This window comes from Cavia porcellus, unplaced genomic scaffold, assembly GCF_034190915.1.
Source record: "Cavia porcellus strain 051 isolate PalLab524CR breed Dunkin Hartley unplaced genomic scaffold, mCavPor4.1 scaffold_1, whole genome shotgun sequence".
In the NCBI taxonomy this organism is placed as follows: domain Eukaryota; kingdom Metazoa; phylum Chordata; class Mammalia; order Rodentia; family Caviidae; genus Cavia; species Cavia porcellus.
Window position 1 is genome coordinate 146,535,208 of NW_026947484.1, and position 15,031 is coordinate 146,550,238.

Genomic DNA, 15,031 nt, shown 5'->3' on the forward strand with positions numbered 1-15,031 from the left:
ACACAGATCCTGTGTTTTCCTGTGCTTGCTTTTGTTTCACATTTGAGCTTATTCAAGAATATTACCTTTCCATGCAATTAAAGGATCTATAAAATATTTCTTCTTGTGCTCTGTTAAAAAGCAATTTATTGGCCCTCATGTTGGAAGGTACTACCTTGGGACTCGTGCTTGTGAATGTGTAAATCTTGTCCACAGATTTTGATGTCTGTTCAACAAGATTGTACCACAAAACCTCACACCTTTATTATGTTTCACAATCGCACTGACAAGTTTGACTGCATCCAAGACTAGGCCAGGTGGTGTTTAAATCCCAAATACCTTACAATTTGAATGCCTCAGGCAAGAAAAACTGACTATTCAGAAGGTACATGCTGTAATCTTTCAGGTAAAACACTGTCAAAATCAGTCTTTTGACCATAGATTTTCCTAGTACATTTACATTAGCCATTATGCATTTTATAAATCAGACATTTAGTTAGTGCTCTTTGTAGGTCTTCATCAATGCTAATTTATTTTGAAAAAATCTCTTAAAAGAATCACAGGACCTGTCTTCCTCCCTGCTTCAAAAAGCACTTTCTCTTCTGCCTAAAAATTCAAGTTCTCTCTAACCAAGTGCAGACTGAAATATTTCACTATAGATTTGAACTGGGGCCAAGACTGAGGATAAAAGGAAAACTTCTCCCTGTTAAGTGGTTGATTGTCAGCGCTTTCTAAAGATGTAGATTTTTCTCACACAGGCTACCAACATTTTCACAAACATTGATGCCGCCTTCTGCACCTCCACTAGACCCATGATTCAGGACATGATTCAGGTCCTTTTCTTTTCAGAATGCTCTGCTTCTAGCCTTTGACCTCCTGGATAGCCAACTCCATCTAACTGCTCCCTCTCCCATCAATATAATGTATATTATAAAAAGGAAGGGGGATGGGGTAGCTCTGTCCTCTTGCCATTGGAAAAGTACTTGAAATTCCTTGCATTCCTTCACATTTAACGGCGTGTTTACCTAATCACCATCTTATTGGGATTAACACAAGACAGTGCTTCAAACTCATTTATTGAAAACAAACTGACTCCTGAAAGATTGCAGGATTTTCCTCCCCTGCTACCAGTCAAGGGTGAATTTTTAAGCAGCTATCTTCATTTGGAGAAGTAGTACTGGAAAAATATAATTACAAAAAATGTTCAACCATAGTCAATCCTGCCTGTGGATTTAGATGTGGGCAGCCCTGGATATGGAATATTTTCATTCAAGGGTTTCTCTTGCCTCCGCTGTAGTGACATCATAATAATCTGATAATTTAAATGCTACCCTCTCAACTGTTGTCTGCATAGTAATCTCAAACAATGATGGAGACCCTTAGATCTGACTTTTAAGAATTCATAAATTTAGCTTCAAACTTCTTGTGTGACCTACAACGTTCAGTCTATATTTATCAAAGATTACTCTTATGCGTGTTTTTCTCCTGAGGAAGTGTAATGACAGCCATTGTCTTATTTTCTTTCATAGATTAGCTTACTGTCATATCCCAAAAAGGCACTTACAAGTCATTCCTGACACACGGTAAATTCTATTTGAATGACTGCAAATGCATGAGCTAGGTTATTCCCAGTAAAACGCTGGATATTTCTAAAGATATTGAATAGCACACACTCAGCTGTTAGGTAAATATTTCTTTATTAAATGATTAATTCCATAAATAAATTCTTTTCGCTGAATATAAAATTAAAATCATTTACAAATTATTCCAGTATTACATTTCCCCTCCCTCCCGGAAAGCTACATTTTGATAAATAAAAACATTCAGTCTTAGAACACCTGATTTCTGTTTGCAGTTTAGAGTGCAGGTAGCTGCCTCTAATAGACACTCACAGAGTGTCCTCCCCAGGAAGGGATGGAAGTTCTTCCCATTTACTTGTGTCAAAGGACCAATGAAGGCTTTCACTGTCCAACTAATCTTATTAACTCTATTACAACTGTAGAACCAAAAGGAAAAAAAGGCCTAGAGAAAAATACGCTTAGCGAATAATTTACAAACAGAAAACAGAACGTCATCTACACACCACAAGCTCCAAAATGAAGCAGGAATATGTGCTCCAGTACTATGAAGCAAAGTATTCGCCAGACACGGCTGCATCAGTGTCCATCCGCACCACCCCCTCCGGCAGCTCTGAAACACCTTCATGCCCCTCAAGAACAAGTGCGGCATCTCTTTTACACTGAGTCCCCTCCACCCACACCGCCCCATCCTTCTCTGTGATTCGCTCTCTCTTTTGTCCACCCTCATATGGGAAATCCAGGTAGCATTTAGTCTCTAAATTTGTGAATGTCATTGAATAGCCTGTAGAAGGGAAAGGCTGCTTCGTTGGCGTGAGGGCAGTTAAAGTTGCATCTGCATGACTGGATCATCATGACGTTCTTGGAAAACGTCTCTCCATCTTCACAGCGGAAGCGCATCTTGACAGTTCTGGTCTGTTGGGGCGTGCAGCACCGGCCATCCACGCAGGAACCACAGTACTTGGGTCGGTATTTCTTTACACTCGAACATCCAGCGTAGGTAAACCTCACGGGTTCGGGGGATTTCTTGGTTTTGCTGCATTTCTTGCCCTTCTGTAAGACAGAGAAGTAGAAGCAAATCAAGGATGGTAGGTACTTCCCTGTCTTGAAAGAGAGGGTCACATCCCACCCACCAGGGAACAGTCTACAAGTCCCTGAAACAACTTACTTTCAGGCTGCTGTACAGTGGCTGTCCACAAGGCCGCACTTCACAAATCCGGGTTTCTTTCACCAGGCGGCATTCAGCGTTGTCATTGGTAACACGTGTGGAGATACCAGTTCCACAGGTCTTTGAGCACTGGGACCATGAAGTTGTTTGAACGATACACTTCTGGCCATGTAGAGGGTTGTAGAGGATTCGTGGGTCTATGCCAAAGACTAGAGAGATACAACACAAGACTTCTCAGAGGCAGGCTCTCTCTCTCTCTCTCTCTCTCTCTCTCTCTCTCTCTCTCTCTCTCTCGCTCTCTCTCTCTCTCTCACACACACACACACAGACTTCCACTAAGTTTTAGACTAGGATTATATTATTTCAGAACAAGTTCAGCCTGCACTTACCAGGCAGCCGCTTCAGAGAGCCTCCTTTTCCCACCGCAATTAATTCATTGTTCCGCGTTAACTCCACCTCCGAAGCGTCGAATCCCAGGCCTTTGCCAAGGAGGCCGTCCTGGTCGTCCATGGAGTCCTTGACACCATCCTCGTCACAGACCCACTCCTCACAGCACTGCCCGGTGACTTTGACCAGCCGGGAGTTGGGACAGCCCAGGTTGGGAAGAGAGAGTTCTTGGGGACACAGAGCGATGCAGCCCACGGCGCCATCAATACATGTGCACTGATGTTTACAGTTGGGCTGGAAGCTCTCCCCGTTCTGGTAGATCCTGGAGTTATATTCACAGGGTCTGCCCTCTGACTGAGCTGGAAAGACCACCAAAAAGAGAAAGGGAGAGAGATTAATTTAAGATTCCCAACCATGACTTGAAACTCATACAAATTTTCTGCTGTTAAATTCAATTTATGGTAAAGTTCCCTACAATTCCCCGGAGACTCCAGACCAGAACAATAAGTTAGTCAGGAATCACTTTTCCGTATGCGCTTTTCGTTGGGCCCAGACACACTGAATTGCATTCCAGACTGCTGAAATCATGTGCCTTTCTGCCAAGCTACCAACAACAAAGCATCACCATACATGGTCTCAAAATTACTAAACTTCTGGACTATGGGGACTATTATTTTTTTAAAGGGGCCAAACCACAAGCATCTTACCTCTGCAGATCCCCTTCAGAGCGGTGGAGCTGGCGCCGAAATTGCATTCCAGCCCCTTGGTGTGGTCGCAGGGCTGCGTCTTGCTGCAGTCTTCGTTGAGCTGTTTGGCGCAGACCTTGCAGCAGCCGCAGCCGTCTCGGACCAGCCCGACTCCAGGGGCGCACTTGGGCGCCTCCAGGGGGCAGTGGCAGGCGGTGGGGCAGGTGGAGAGCGCCTGGAAGCGGGAGAGGAGGCGCGTGAGACGCGGTGCCGTGCGCTGGAGAGGCGCCGAAGCTGCCCCAGGAAGGGACGCAGGACTGATTTTGCGGGCTAGGAGCCTGTGATCCCCATCCAGCCAGCTTCAAGTCCCCGGCCACAGAGCTCACTAAGAGGCCCCCTGACACGTCTTCAGGGGGCTTAAAGAAACAGCTAGCTCCAAACACCCCCCAAACCTTTTAGTCTACCGTGGGGCAATCTGCTACACTGGCTCGGGCTGGGACGGCGATCAGGGAAAGTGGTGGCACAAGAGAGTCCAACTCACCAGCCTGACCAAGTGGAGAAGGGTGACGGTGACGGCGAGCGCCTGGGCGGTGCGGGAGTGCATTGTGGAGCGCAGGAGGAGCCGGGAAGAGCGCGGCGGATGGAGCCCCAAGGAGGTGGCGCGGTGGGCCGGGCTGGGGCGAAGGGCCGGGCAGGCGGGCTGGGGCGAGGGCCGAGGCGGCGCGCTGCTCCGGAGGGCGTCCTTCTCTCGAGGGCCTGGCGGAGAGACGCAGAAGTTGCAGGCTCTGTTTGGGGGCGCTCTCGCTCGCGGTCTGCCCAGACGCTCGGAGCCCGCCTTTTATACCGGCCAGCAGCGGCGCCGCGTGTTGCAGTGACGTCGGCTCTGTCTGCGCGTTCCAGAATTCTCAAACATCTCAGGAATGTTGGTTGGTGCCAAGCGCCTCCCCTGGCTCCATTGCACCTTGGGGGGGTCGCGGGGGCCAGAACCCATCAAGAAAACAGTCCGTTTTTCCACTTTAAATAATGATTTCCACTGGGGAGGAATCTTTTGGGTGTGACGTTTGTGACAGTGATGAAAGGGCCCTAGCTAGTGCGGGTTCGGGTTTGGGGGCGGGTGCGGTTCAGAACCTTGCCTGGACTGGGAGGGTGGGTGAAAGAATAAAAGTGATTTTGTTTGGTGATGCCCTGTTGATGGGCAACCACGGAAGCCCTCACCCAGGAAAGCGAGAAGCAGTGCTCTTGTTTACGACCGAAGTGAGAGTCAGGTTATCTATGGAGAAAGTCCACAGGGAGAGGGAATGTGTCTCTTAGCCAGGAATCTATTTGTGGACTTCAAACAGGCATGATCGGATCAAGTCCCAAAACTTAGGCATGTTTATTAGCCAAGTTAAGTGTATTGCAAATTAATACCCATAGTGGCATTTATGAATGGGAAGGGGGGGGTCAACTTCCCTTTTCCTCTGGCAAATTCCCAGGCAGAGGTCTTCCCCCCCTCCACACCCTCCCTTCCTTTTTTTGGTATGTTGTACGTGTTTGTTTTTGGAGGTTCCCACTTTAGTTCCAGCCCACTGCCTGGGCTGGAAGTCCAAGAGGAAACAAACGCCTGGAGTTCTCCGGGAGGCTGACTTAAACTTCCTCACGGACGCGGGAGTCGGAGTAAGCCCTCCCTGTCTCCCTCCGCGGGCAGGCGGCGGTGGGAACTGAGCAGCCAGCCAGGAGCCGAGGGGACCACCGTGGAGTGATTTGGCCCGAAGTCATCACCTGCGAATATTGCCAGGCCGAAACAGATTCCAGCAGTACCACCGTGCCCGATGAATCTGTGGAAAAAAGCAGACTACTTAAAGCTGAAAAGGTTGCGGGGTCTTTAACTGCTTTCCTTGGGACCACTTGGAAGCCTTCCATTTCTAGTGAATTGCAATGCCTTTTTCTCCGAGTAAGAAACAAGAGATTTAACCCTTGTTATGTGTAATAAAACTGTTAACAGATTTTTAAAGACCTTTTTCTACTCACAAGGCACACACAAGCACTCTCAACAAAGCAAATTATGTGAATATCACCAATACCATTAGTGTGATTGATGAACTTTCCCTGAAAGTTTCAACAACTGTGCTGTGTAATTATAATTAAAAATTATTTCAGGTTCCCTTTTTGCATATTCTCTAAGATAATGGCTCTTTATAAAAAAAATACTCAGAGCTGTTCAGTCTTCACAGTTTAGGCAGGTTTGCTTAAAAGGCCTTCAGTGTTGACTTTTCTGTGAATGGTTCTGATGAGCAGGATGAGAAACTATTGGGATGAGAACACACTCCAAGGAGAACTGTTGCCGAAAGAGTTAAGTTCATTCATTCAAAAGTGCTCTTTCATAACTCCAAGAGGTATTTGCTAGAGGGCATAGGATCTGTGAGGCTCTAGGAGATGAGGACTTTTCAAGATAATGGTTTGTCAGGTGTTATGCAAATAAACGGAGAAAAGTCTGAGCTCTGCCTCCCACTGCAAGCCAATTCATCAATTATTAATTAGAAAACTTTTTTTTCCTGTCTTAGCATTGCATTGTTCCTTGTTACAGGGTGGGGGAGGGGAAGGAGTAGGCACAATATAGGGCAGGAGGAGGTGGTAGAGAAAGAGAATAGAAAGGAGGGTTCCTCGCTTCTGTTGTGGCGTCTTTTCTATTTGACTTCATGGTTGTAAGTATTTCCAGATGGTGAATCAGACACCAGACGTAACAATATTTCCATATTTGGGTATAGCAGTAGCCTGCGTTTTTAACATTTTTCTGCCTCTGTTATCCAACCACAAAGCATTCTTGACAGCTTCAAATGTTGTTAAATATAGACTTAACTCCTGTTCCCAGAGCAGGAAATTCTTTGGAATTCCTTGTTTTTCACGCAATGTCTATCACGATTTAAAATAAAACTACAGTGGATGATCCAATTGCTCATTATATATCTTGTTCCTGAAGAGATCCAATCTGCTGTACCATGCTCACACACACACACACACACACACACACACACACACACACACACGCACGCACACACACCATTCCGGAGATTCCTTGAAAAATCGGATTAAAATTTTCTAACAAGGGTGTGTGGGTTTTATTTATTTATTTATTTATTTATTTATTTTTTTTTTTTCTGGACTTCAACTGGGAATCTTGGAAAAGAAGTTTCCTCCAGAGGAGAAACTCGGAGAAACTCACCATCAATCGCCCATGTAAAGCAGGGGGTGTGTAATAGGACCGGGTGGGAAGCTGCAGCTACAGGGTCTCGAGGTAGGGGAGCCGGTGAGACTGGTGTAACCTGTGTGCACAACACACAGCCCTTCCACATAAGATGTCCTGGTGCTCCTACTAGTAAACGGCATCAAGTGAGAGGAACAGCGGCTCCTCACGTTCTACCCAAGGGCAGTCCAGAAATCCCAGACGGCCCGTCGCCTTCTCGCCTCCTCGCTGAGAGCGGGAGATCGGTTTACGTTGACAGATAAGACAGGAAATGTTCAACTGCTACGGGTAAGTGTGGCTTTGGATGCTGATTCCGCATGGGGCTTTCGCTAACTTTCCCCTCCCACTCTTCTCCACGCGGACGCCCCAGGAGGGAATAACGGGCCGCCGACTTGTTTCCTTGGGCTGCAAGCCGCGGAGAAAGGACTGCTTGTCTCCTGCAGCTCCTGATTTTGGACTGAGCGATGGGAAGTCGTTTCCTCGCAGCTGCCAGTGAATTTTGGGACTTTGAATTTACCCCAAGAAGGGTTCACTGTCTGGCAGCAACTGAGAGTAGCAATAACCCTAAACCTGGCGGCCCCGGTTTCCTAGCCCTAGTCCAGTGGTTCTAAAATTTGCATCAGAAGTAATTGGAGGGCCAGCCGAGAGACGGATCGCCAGGCCCAACCTCAGAGCTTCTCCTTGATGACATTTTAACAAGTGCCCCTAGGTGGTGACGATGTTGCTGTTCTGGGGATCACAGTTTGAGAAACACTGCCGGGAGCGACAGGAGTGCCTGCGATCGCCGTGTGCGCGTGTGTGCGCGTGCCTGCGTGTGTCCATAGTCAGATACTCGCCTGCACACTCTCACAACTGCACTTTTTACAGCTACCTTCATAAACAGAACAGTTTATGGTGCCTGTAGGAGGCCAGCTTTAAACGCACACCTTGTCCTCCCCCGCTAGATCGCCAGGACATTCAGAGGAAAGCGGGGATTGTGGTGGCGGCAGGAAGCAAAGGGCAGACGCGCGGGTAGGGCTGGGGCCTCCCGGGGATCACGGCGGAGACCGCGACCGGGTCCGCGCGGCGGGAGGCCGAGAGCGGGCTGCAGGCTCGGGGACCTCCGGCCGCCGCCGCCCCCTGCCGGCCGCCCGGCTCGCGCGCCCACGGCCCCGCAGCTGGCAGGACTCGGGGTTTCCGGCGGCCCGCGGCACAGGACGTTTCCAGCCCCGGCCCATATTTGGTGAAAGTCTTTCAAGACTCCGTCATCCAGCTCCTGGGGGCGACGGAGGGCCTGGGAGCTGGCCCGGCCACCGCGCGGCCGCCGCGTTCCTGAAAAGTGCCTGAGGCTGGGCCGGTGCGGGCCTCCGAGCGCGAGGGACCCGGGGTGGGAGGGCAGCCGAGGGCCGCGCCACCCCGACCCGCACCCCCGAGGGGTCCGAGCCCGCCCGGGCTGCGTGGGAGGCTGGCGCGCAGGGCGCCGCGGCCCGATTGTGTCACTTTTCCCGTCCACCCTGCAGTTGACTCGTCCTCCCAGCGGAGCAGCACGTTTCAGCGCCCCGCTAGCCTTCCAGGGTACGCCCAGGCGAGAGGGTGCGGGGGCGCGCCGGAGAAGGGGGACGTTTGCGCAGGCACTGCGCAACCTCGTAGGGACGTGGAACATCCTCTGGGAGGGGAGCAAAGCCATCAAGAACCAGGGTTCCATCATCTCCAGAGGGATGCGCTGGAGCTCGCTGTTTGTCCTCTCCCACAGCCCCATCTTCCTCTTTCTCTTAAGGAAGTTTCCTGCAGTTCTGGGTCAGCTGCCCAGCCCCTCTGGACCTCCTGTAAGCTTCATCAGTAGATTAGGCAGAGAGACCTCAAGTAGTAATACCAAACTGGTTCCTTTCTGCCCTAAATAGTAAGTCACCCTCTCCTAATAGTGACAAGAATATTTTTATGTGGCTCACTTTGTGGGTGGGGCACTTTTTGGAAGGCCTGTTGTATACTGAGTCTTCTAATTCTCCACTGCTCCACTGAAGCAGGTCCTCTTGGCAGTGTGTCATTTGCTATCTCTATGAAGAAATGGAGGCGTAGAAGACAAGTAACCAGCCAGGGATCACTTACCTAGCAGGTAGCAGAACTGGGTTTGGACTGAAGTCTTGCACTTAACCACTGAGTAGCATTGCCTGCTTTCTCTGTCTTTAAGCCAGAGATGCTAGCCTGTCCCTCCCTGTTTTCAAACTTTCCCTTTGTTTAGGAGAAATATCTCAATTTGGAAAAGACTGGTAAGTTAACTGAAGCTCTTCACCCCTGAGAACTGCCTAGTGGACTGGTTCTCAGGAAAGAGAAGAAGCAGGTGTTGTAAGGCCTTAGTACAAGTAAGTTTACAACGTGAAACTTTAGGCACCTTGGCAGGCTGGTGGGGAAGGCCTTTAGGATTCTTCTGACACCTCATAAACCACATTGCTCAGGTCACCCCTTAGAGAGCATGGCTTGGCCTGGTGAGAGCTAACTACATTTGTTACTAAGCTAAAATTTCAATATCTCTTATTCAATGATCCATCAAGCTAGGAGTTTCTCAAGCACCAAGAATTCTTTTAACTTATTTTTTCTCTCAACTATATTTATTAGTACGATTATCCATGTGTTAGGGACACATTTTTGTCTCCTGAACCTTAGGTTTACTCATGATGTGTCGCAGCACTGGTGACATAAAAAAGGGGACTTTAACATTGAATTCCCCAGAAGACTCTGTCAAAGTGGATCCTTGGTACTGTGAACATGCTTTGTTGCCTGAGCATAAGGGTAAAACTTGTTAATTGGGAATAAAAGGATGAGCAAGAGCTTGATAGCAGGGAAGGACATTCAGGACAGAGAGAACAGAGCCTTAGCTATACGTGACAACAGTCTATTGTGACGAGACTGTATGATTTGTTTTGCTTTGCTTTTTTCAGACATGATCTCACTTTGTAGTTCAGATTGGCCTTAAATTCATTATATAGCCCAGGCTGGACTCAAGCTTTCAGCAATCTTCCTGCCTCAGTTCTGGAGTACTGGGATTATAGAAATACACCACTACACCTGGCTAGACTATATGATATTTTTGGGGCCAGCTGATAATAGAGATCAGCTGGGATCTTGTATGCATGACCTTGCCTATCATAGCATTGGGCCTTCACCTGCAGGTGAAGATTTAGGCAGGTAACCAAATGCTGTACCTAAGGGTTAGTACTAGTTGATATTAGCCTCAAGTATTGAGAACCATAAGAATAGTGGGGGCCGTTTATGGAGGACTAAGTAGCTGCTGGGTGAAAATGTAAGAAAATTTTCTCATTTTAAAAAGGAATACTGGAGGTCTGGATTTTTATGTGAAATTTTTGAATTTTTACAGCATTAACAAACAATTAACATATTAAAATATGATCTAGACTACTAGGAAACCAAAGAAGATAGTGTCTGCAGAGTGTACCAGCTGAAATCTCCAGACTGCAAATCTCTAAGAAGCTGTCCTGTCTGGCATCTGGTAACCTCTGGCCACCTGCAAACTTTCTATGAAGAGCACAGTGGACCACATTTAGTTGTCAGATGGACTTTACATAAGAATCAGAGTTCCCATTTAACTCTTGGTTGGAGAAGTTCATGTCCTACCAGCCAAATTGGAAAATGTGGAGTTTTCTTAGTTTCTGCTTTATCCAGTCCCCAAACACTACTGAGTCTCTCTTTCCGCTCCACCTGAATTAATGTTGTAAGCAGCTAGCACTGCCTTGGCAGCATGACAGGAAACACTTTTTTTAGGGCATCTGTATCCGATGGGAACTATATCTGTTTATTTCCTCTACCTGGCGTCTGTCCACAGGAAACCAGGCATACCTATCTAAATCCCTTACCTTACAAAATTTCTTGTCTTGTGATAACACAGAAACATTTCCCTGGAAAATACTAGAAGGCACCTCTCCCACCCCACCCTGCAATTCATCTTAGAGAAGGTTGAGCAACATGAAATATAGTAATTATAAGTTACTATCAAATGGGCTGGCTCCACATTCATGGAATCAAAAATTTATCTCCTCCTCTTACATTTTATTTCTGGCAATACCTGTCTCTTAACTGCCCACTTAAAACCACACATACCACATTCAGAATTTAGAACAGATTTGATTTTGGCACAGTACATGAGCACGCAGATAGAGCCTACAGAGAATGAAGCCATTTATTTGTGCCAGCTTTTTGCAGGTCATGGGGATTAAGCATAAGGGAGGATTATGGCAGTTGGGCTGATCAACTGAAATAAAACGTAGACAAGTTTAATGCTCAGCATGATGCTTGGCATGCAGTAAGTGCTTAATAACTTATAATTGTTCCTATTGCTTGGTACCACCATTATCTTAACTTTTGCAACTGGCATAGAATGAGCTAGCTTGACTCTAAAGAATATCATCTATTCACTAGATTAGACGAATTCTGCTTATAAAATCAGTAGAATTCTCTGATACATGGCATACTGATGAAGTGATTAAAAAGATTCCATTGAGCACAGTTTTCTGGTGTGCACCAGGGCACCAGGGCCATTTTAAACAAGCGCTCAAACAGCCTGGGCAGTTAGGGCATTGTCACTCTGCCTGCAGCCAGTGGTGGGCTGGGTGAGATTTTGGCCTTAGTTTCATCTGTAAGTAATAGGGTTACCCCAGCTGAGGGGTCAGTGCTCTCAAGTACCCAAAAGAGTCAGCTAGGTAAAAATGAAATGTCATCCCTGAGGATCTGAGCTGACTGCTGACTGGTCTTGGCATTGGGGAGCCATTGGGATACTTGAGACATTCTATGGGATCTGGGATTTGCCAACCATGGGTTAAATATGTAGTATATGAGATCTCAGCTGATGTTGATAAGCAGTCTTGTATGGTATTTTATTTTCATTTAAAAGACAAGAAAGCTAAGGCTTTGCTAGAAGTTAGTAACTGATGTAAGTTCTCTTAGCTGTTAGGCAGAGTCTTTCCAAGACCATTCTTTTCAAGGACAGCTTGCTTGCTACTTGTTCTTTTTGAAACTCTGTTTGTAATTCTTTAACTTCCCCCAAATGACTGACTAGGAATCTATCACTTAGATATTTTCCTAGTGGTTCCTTCAGCTTGTATTTTCAGTAATTGCAGGACCCAGTTTCTCAATGACAGTTTGCTAATGAGTGAGTTAAATAATAAAAAATGGTTCCCTCCCTAAGGCCCTTGTCTGAGCCTGTACCTATTTCCTCTTAAAAAAAAAAAAAAAACTGGAGAGAAAGAGATGTGTCAGAACAGAGGAGGAACCTTTCAGAGATGGAGAGATATCTCTATTGTTAACTTAGTCATCACTGCTGATTTTGTTACCGGAGGCAGAGCTGCTGCCTCCCACAACTTGCAGTCACAACACTGTTACTAAGCCCAGAGCCCTCCAGGCAGCAGCCAGTCCTTCCCTGTGAGCTTTTCACAAGGTGTCCCTGAGGCTTGACATGAGTGTGCAGGAGCCCTAGGTTATGGTAATAAAGAAAGCACAGGGCCATTGGCCCTAGTCCTAAGTATTTCTGTTTCTTTGAAATCTTCTGTCCTTCCTTGTTTGATTAGGTTTTAGCTTGGGAAAGCTGTTTTCAAACATTGATTCCTGAAGGACAAAACCAGTATGTGGCTCAATGATTGAAATTTTTTTTATTTCTAAAAATTTTTATTAGTAGGTTTGCAGTACAGAATGATTACTTTTATCATGGGGAATTGGTACATGAACCTAATGCATCCTAATTCTTTTTTACTCCCCATCTAATATATCCTAATTCTTTTATACTCCCTGACACCCTTCAGTGCTTTAAATTTCTGAGGACCCAGGAAATGTCTTTGGGGTAATAACTGATAGAATTTTCGGTGTGGAAGGGAACCATCTGATAGAATTTTTGATGCGGCTAAAAAGATAAGATGTATGTGTTGTACACTAGCAAAAAGAGCTTTGCTATATTATACCAAAATACCTGTAATGTGGCCTACTGTTCTATATATACATGTTTTTTTTTCCCCCCTGTGGGTGACCTAATTGACATGTTAATCAATGCTCTCCTTTGTAAAGAATTGTAAAACCTAACCTAATTGATATGTTAACCATTGTTGCCCTCCACAAATAACAGATGTGGTGCTAAAATAAGCTAACAAGGGTTGTTAATTACTGCTAGACTGCTCTCTCCTCTCCTAAGGAAAACAAAGGTCTTCCTCATTAACAGTTTTCCTGATCCACGCCCATGATCCCCTTACTTTATAAATTGTGATATGTACTTAAAGGTGGCAAGTATAGAGGAGCAACACATAGCCTTTGCAATATCCAACTGCACTGTGTCGCTGGGCCCAGGATAAAATAAATCAGCGCTGCTGTTTAAAATATGTTTTTGCCTCATTTTTTGAACTCGAGCTTGGGGGCTTGTTTGTGGATTACAAGATTTGGGGGCTCGTCCGGGATTAATGGGGGGCCCCCCTAAATTATTTTTTCACCAATTGATCAGCTAAACATCTGTAAGTATTTGGCTTTTTTTTTTTTTTTTTTTTTTTTTTTTTTTTTTGCCTGTTTGTAATCTGAGTGTGCACATTTGTAACTGCAGACAAAATGAGACAACTTCGGGGGGCCTTTTCCCCCTTTTTGTATTTTAGGGCTTTTGGGGCCTATTCATAACTTTGTTTGGGCTTCAGTCCATGTGGGGATTTTTTGCTTGTTTATAATTGGATGTGCACAATGACTGCAGACGAGCTAGGGCTCCTTCTGCACCAGACTCCAAGGGCTATCGCCTGTTTGTAATGTGGGGCTTCGGCCCGTGTGTGGTTTTGGCCCATGTGTGTGGCTTTGGCCTATTTGGGGCTTCGGCCCATGCATGTGGTTTCAGCCCGTTTGGGGCTTCTGCCCATCTGCTTCTTTGGGGCCTTTTGCCCATGTGTATTTATGTTCAGTGTTTTTGTACTTTGGAATTGTCTGCCTGTTTGAATCTGTTACTAACTTTGGGGGTTTTTTTTGGCCCATTTAAACTTGTTGAATTTGTTACTAACTTAGGGGCTCGTTGCCCATTTCTGTTGCAGGGTCCATGTGGCTCATTGGACTCAAGGTTCATAATGAAAATTATTTCCTTTAGCTCACCAAACTGCACAAAACAACCTTTGTTTGTGTTTTTAATGTTGGTCTTGTCTTGTGGTGCCTTGTTTAATGTTTTAGTCCTCAATTGATTACTTGCAACCTCTGCATGCCTTTTTAAAAAGTATTTTTCTTTCTGGTTAAAATGTAAATATATGTACACATATATATGTATATTTATGGTTTTTAAAAAATCGTATCAACTTTACCAAGTAAAAACCAGGTCATACTGTAATTGAGCCAGTTAAAAAGGTTACAGTTTTTTAAAATGTAGCATTTTAATGTGGTAAAAAGACATAAAATGATTAAATATGTTTTAGACTACTAAAAAGGACACTTCAAGGATTTTGTTAAAGGTTTTAATGTTGTCTAAAAAGCAAGAGAAAAAGTAACTGACTAATAATTAAAAAATGGTTTTGTCATTAAGTAAAAATATAAAAGAGAAAATGCTTTCTTTCTGTGGCATGGCTATCAAGAGCAAAGAGCCCTACAGGATAATTTGCAGTACTGTAAGTTTGGGGGAGGGGAATTTGCAGGAATGCTATAGATTGTAAAGACAGAGTTGAGATTTGATTGCTAAAAAAACACACATATAAAACAGTAGGCCACATTACAGGTATTTTAATATAACACAAATATAACAAAGCTCTTTTTGCTAGTGTACAACAGTATTAAATAAAAGTGGCCTTTATTTTAAAAATATGGGGAGAGACTCCATGATCCTCCGGGGTCTAGCATTCTCTCAACAAGACACGTGGTGTGGGGGCATACATATAGCTTAGGTTTGGGGTGGTGCCTAAGGGGCATTAGTGATGCACAGGTAGCCCATTGGTATTCATTTTGAGCCACAGGTAAATTGCCTAGGGGTGGAAAAGATGACCTCAAGCTAGAGCCCCTTGGTTCCACCTCCCAGCTTCCCACT

At 45.6% G+C, this 15,031-nt stretch overlaps 2 protein-coding genes across 2 annotated transcripts in view; one reads left to right on the plus strand and one right to left on the minus strand.

Annotated features, from left to right (window-relative positions):
• Positions 1–1,659: 1,659 nt before the first annotated feature.
• On the minus strand, positions 1,660–4,609 carry Ccn1 (cellular communication network factor 1). Its single transcript, XM_003478796.5, has 5 exons — positions 4,339–4,609; positions 3,819–4,032; positions 3,114–3,470; positions 2,725–2,933; positions 1,660–2,609 (listed from the first exon to the last, which is right to left on the minus strand). The coding sequence occupies exons 1-5, from the start codon at positions 4,399–4,401 to the stop codon at positions 2,307–2,309; spliced, it is 1,146 nt and encodes a 381-aa protein (XP_003478844.1). The 5' UTR covers positions 4,402–4,609; the 3' UTR covers positions 1,660–2,306.
• A 2,502-nt stretch (positions 4,610–7,111) lies between these two features.
• Ddah1 (dimethylarginine dimethylaminohydrolase 1) overlaps positions 7,112–15,031 on the plus strand; it is a 267,646-nt gene continuing 259,726 nt past the window's right edge. Inside the window, exon 1 of the mRNA XM_063257423.1 lies at positions 7,112–7,308. The gene's annotated coding sequence lies outside the window, so the exon portion shown is untranslated. The remainder of the gene's footprint in view (positions 7,309–15,031) is intronic.

Excerpts from the sequence above, each read along its gene's own strand:
- Ccn1 (XM_003478796.5), bottom strand. The coding sequence starts at position 4,401 with ATGCACTCCCGCACCGCCCAGGCGCTCGCCGTCACCGTCACCCTTCTC. Across the intron at positions 3,471-3,818 it reads TCTGAAGGGGATCTGCAGAG|CTCAGTCAGAGGGCAGACCC; the intron begins GTAAGATGCTTG and ends TGGTCTTTCCAG. Across the intron at positions 2,610-2,724 it reads CACTGTACAGCAGCCTGAAA|AAGGGCAAGAAATGCAGCAA; the intron begins GTAAGTTGTTTC and ends TCTGTCTTACAG.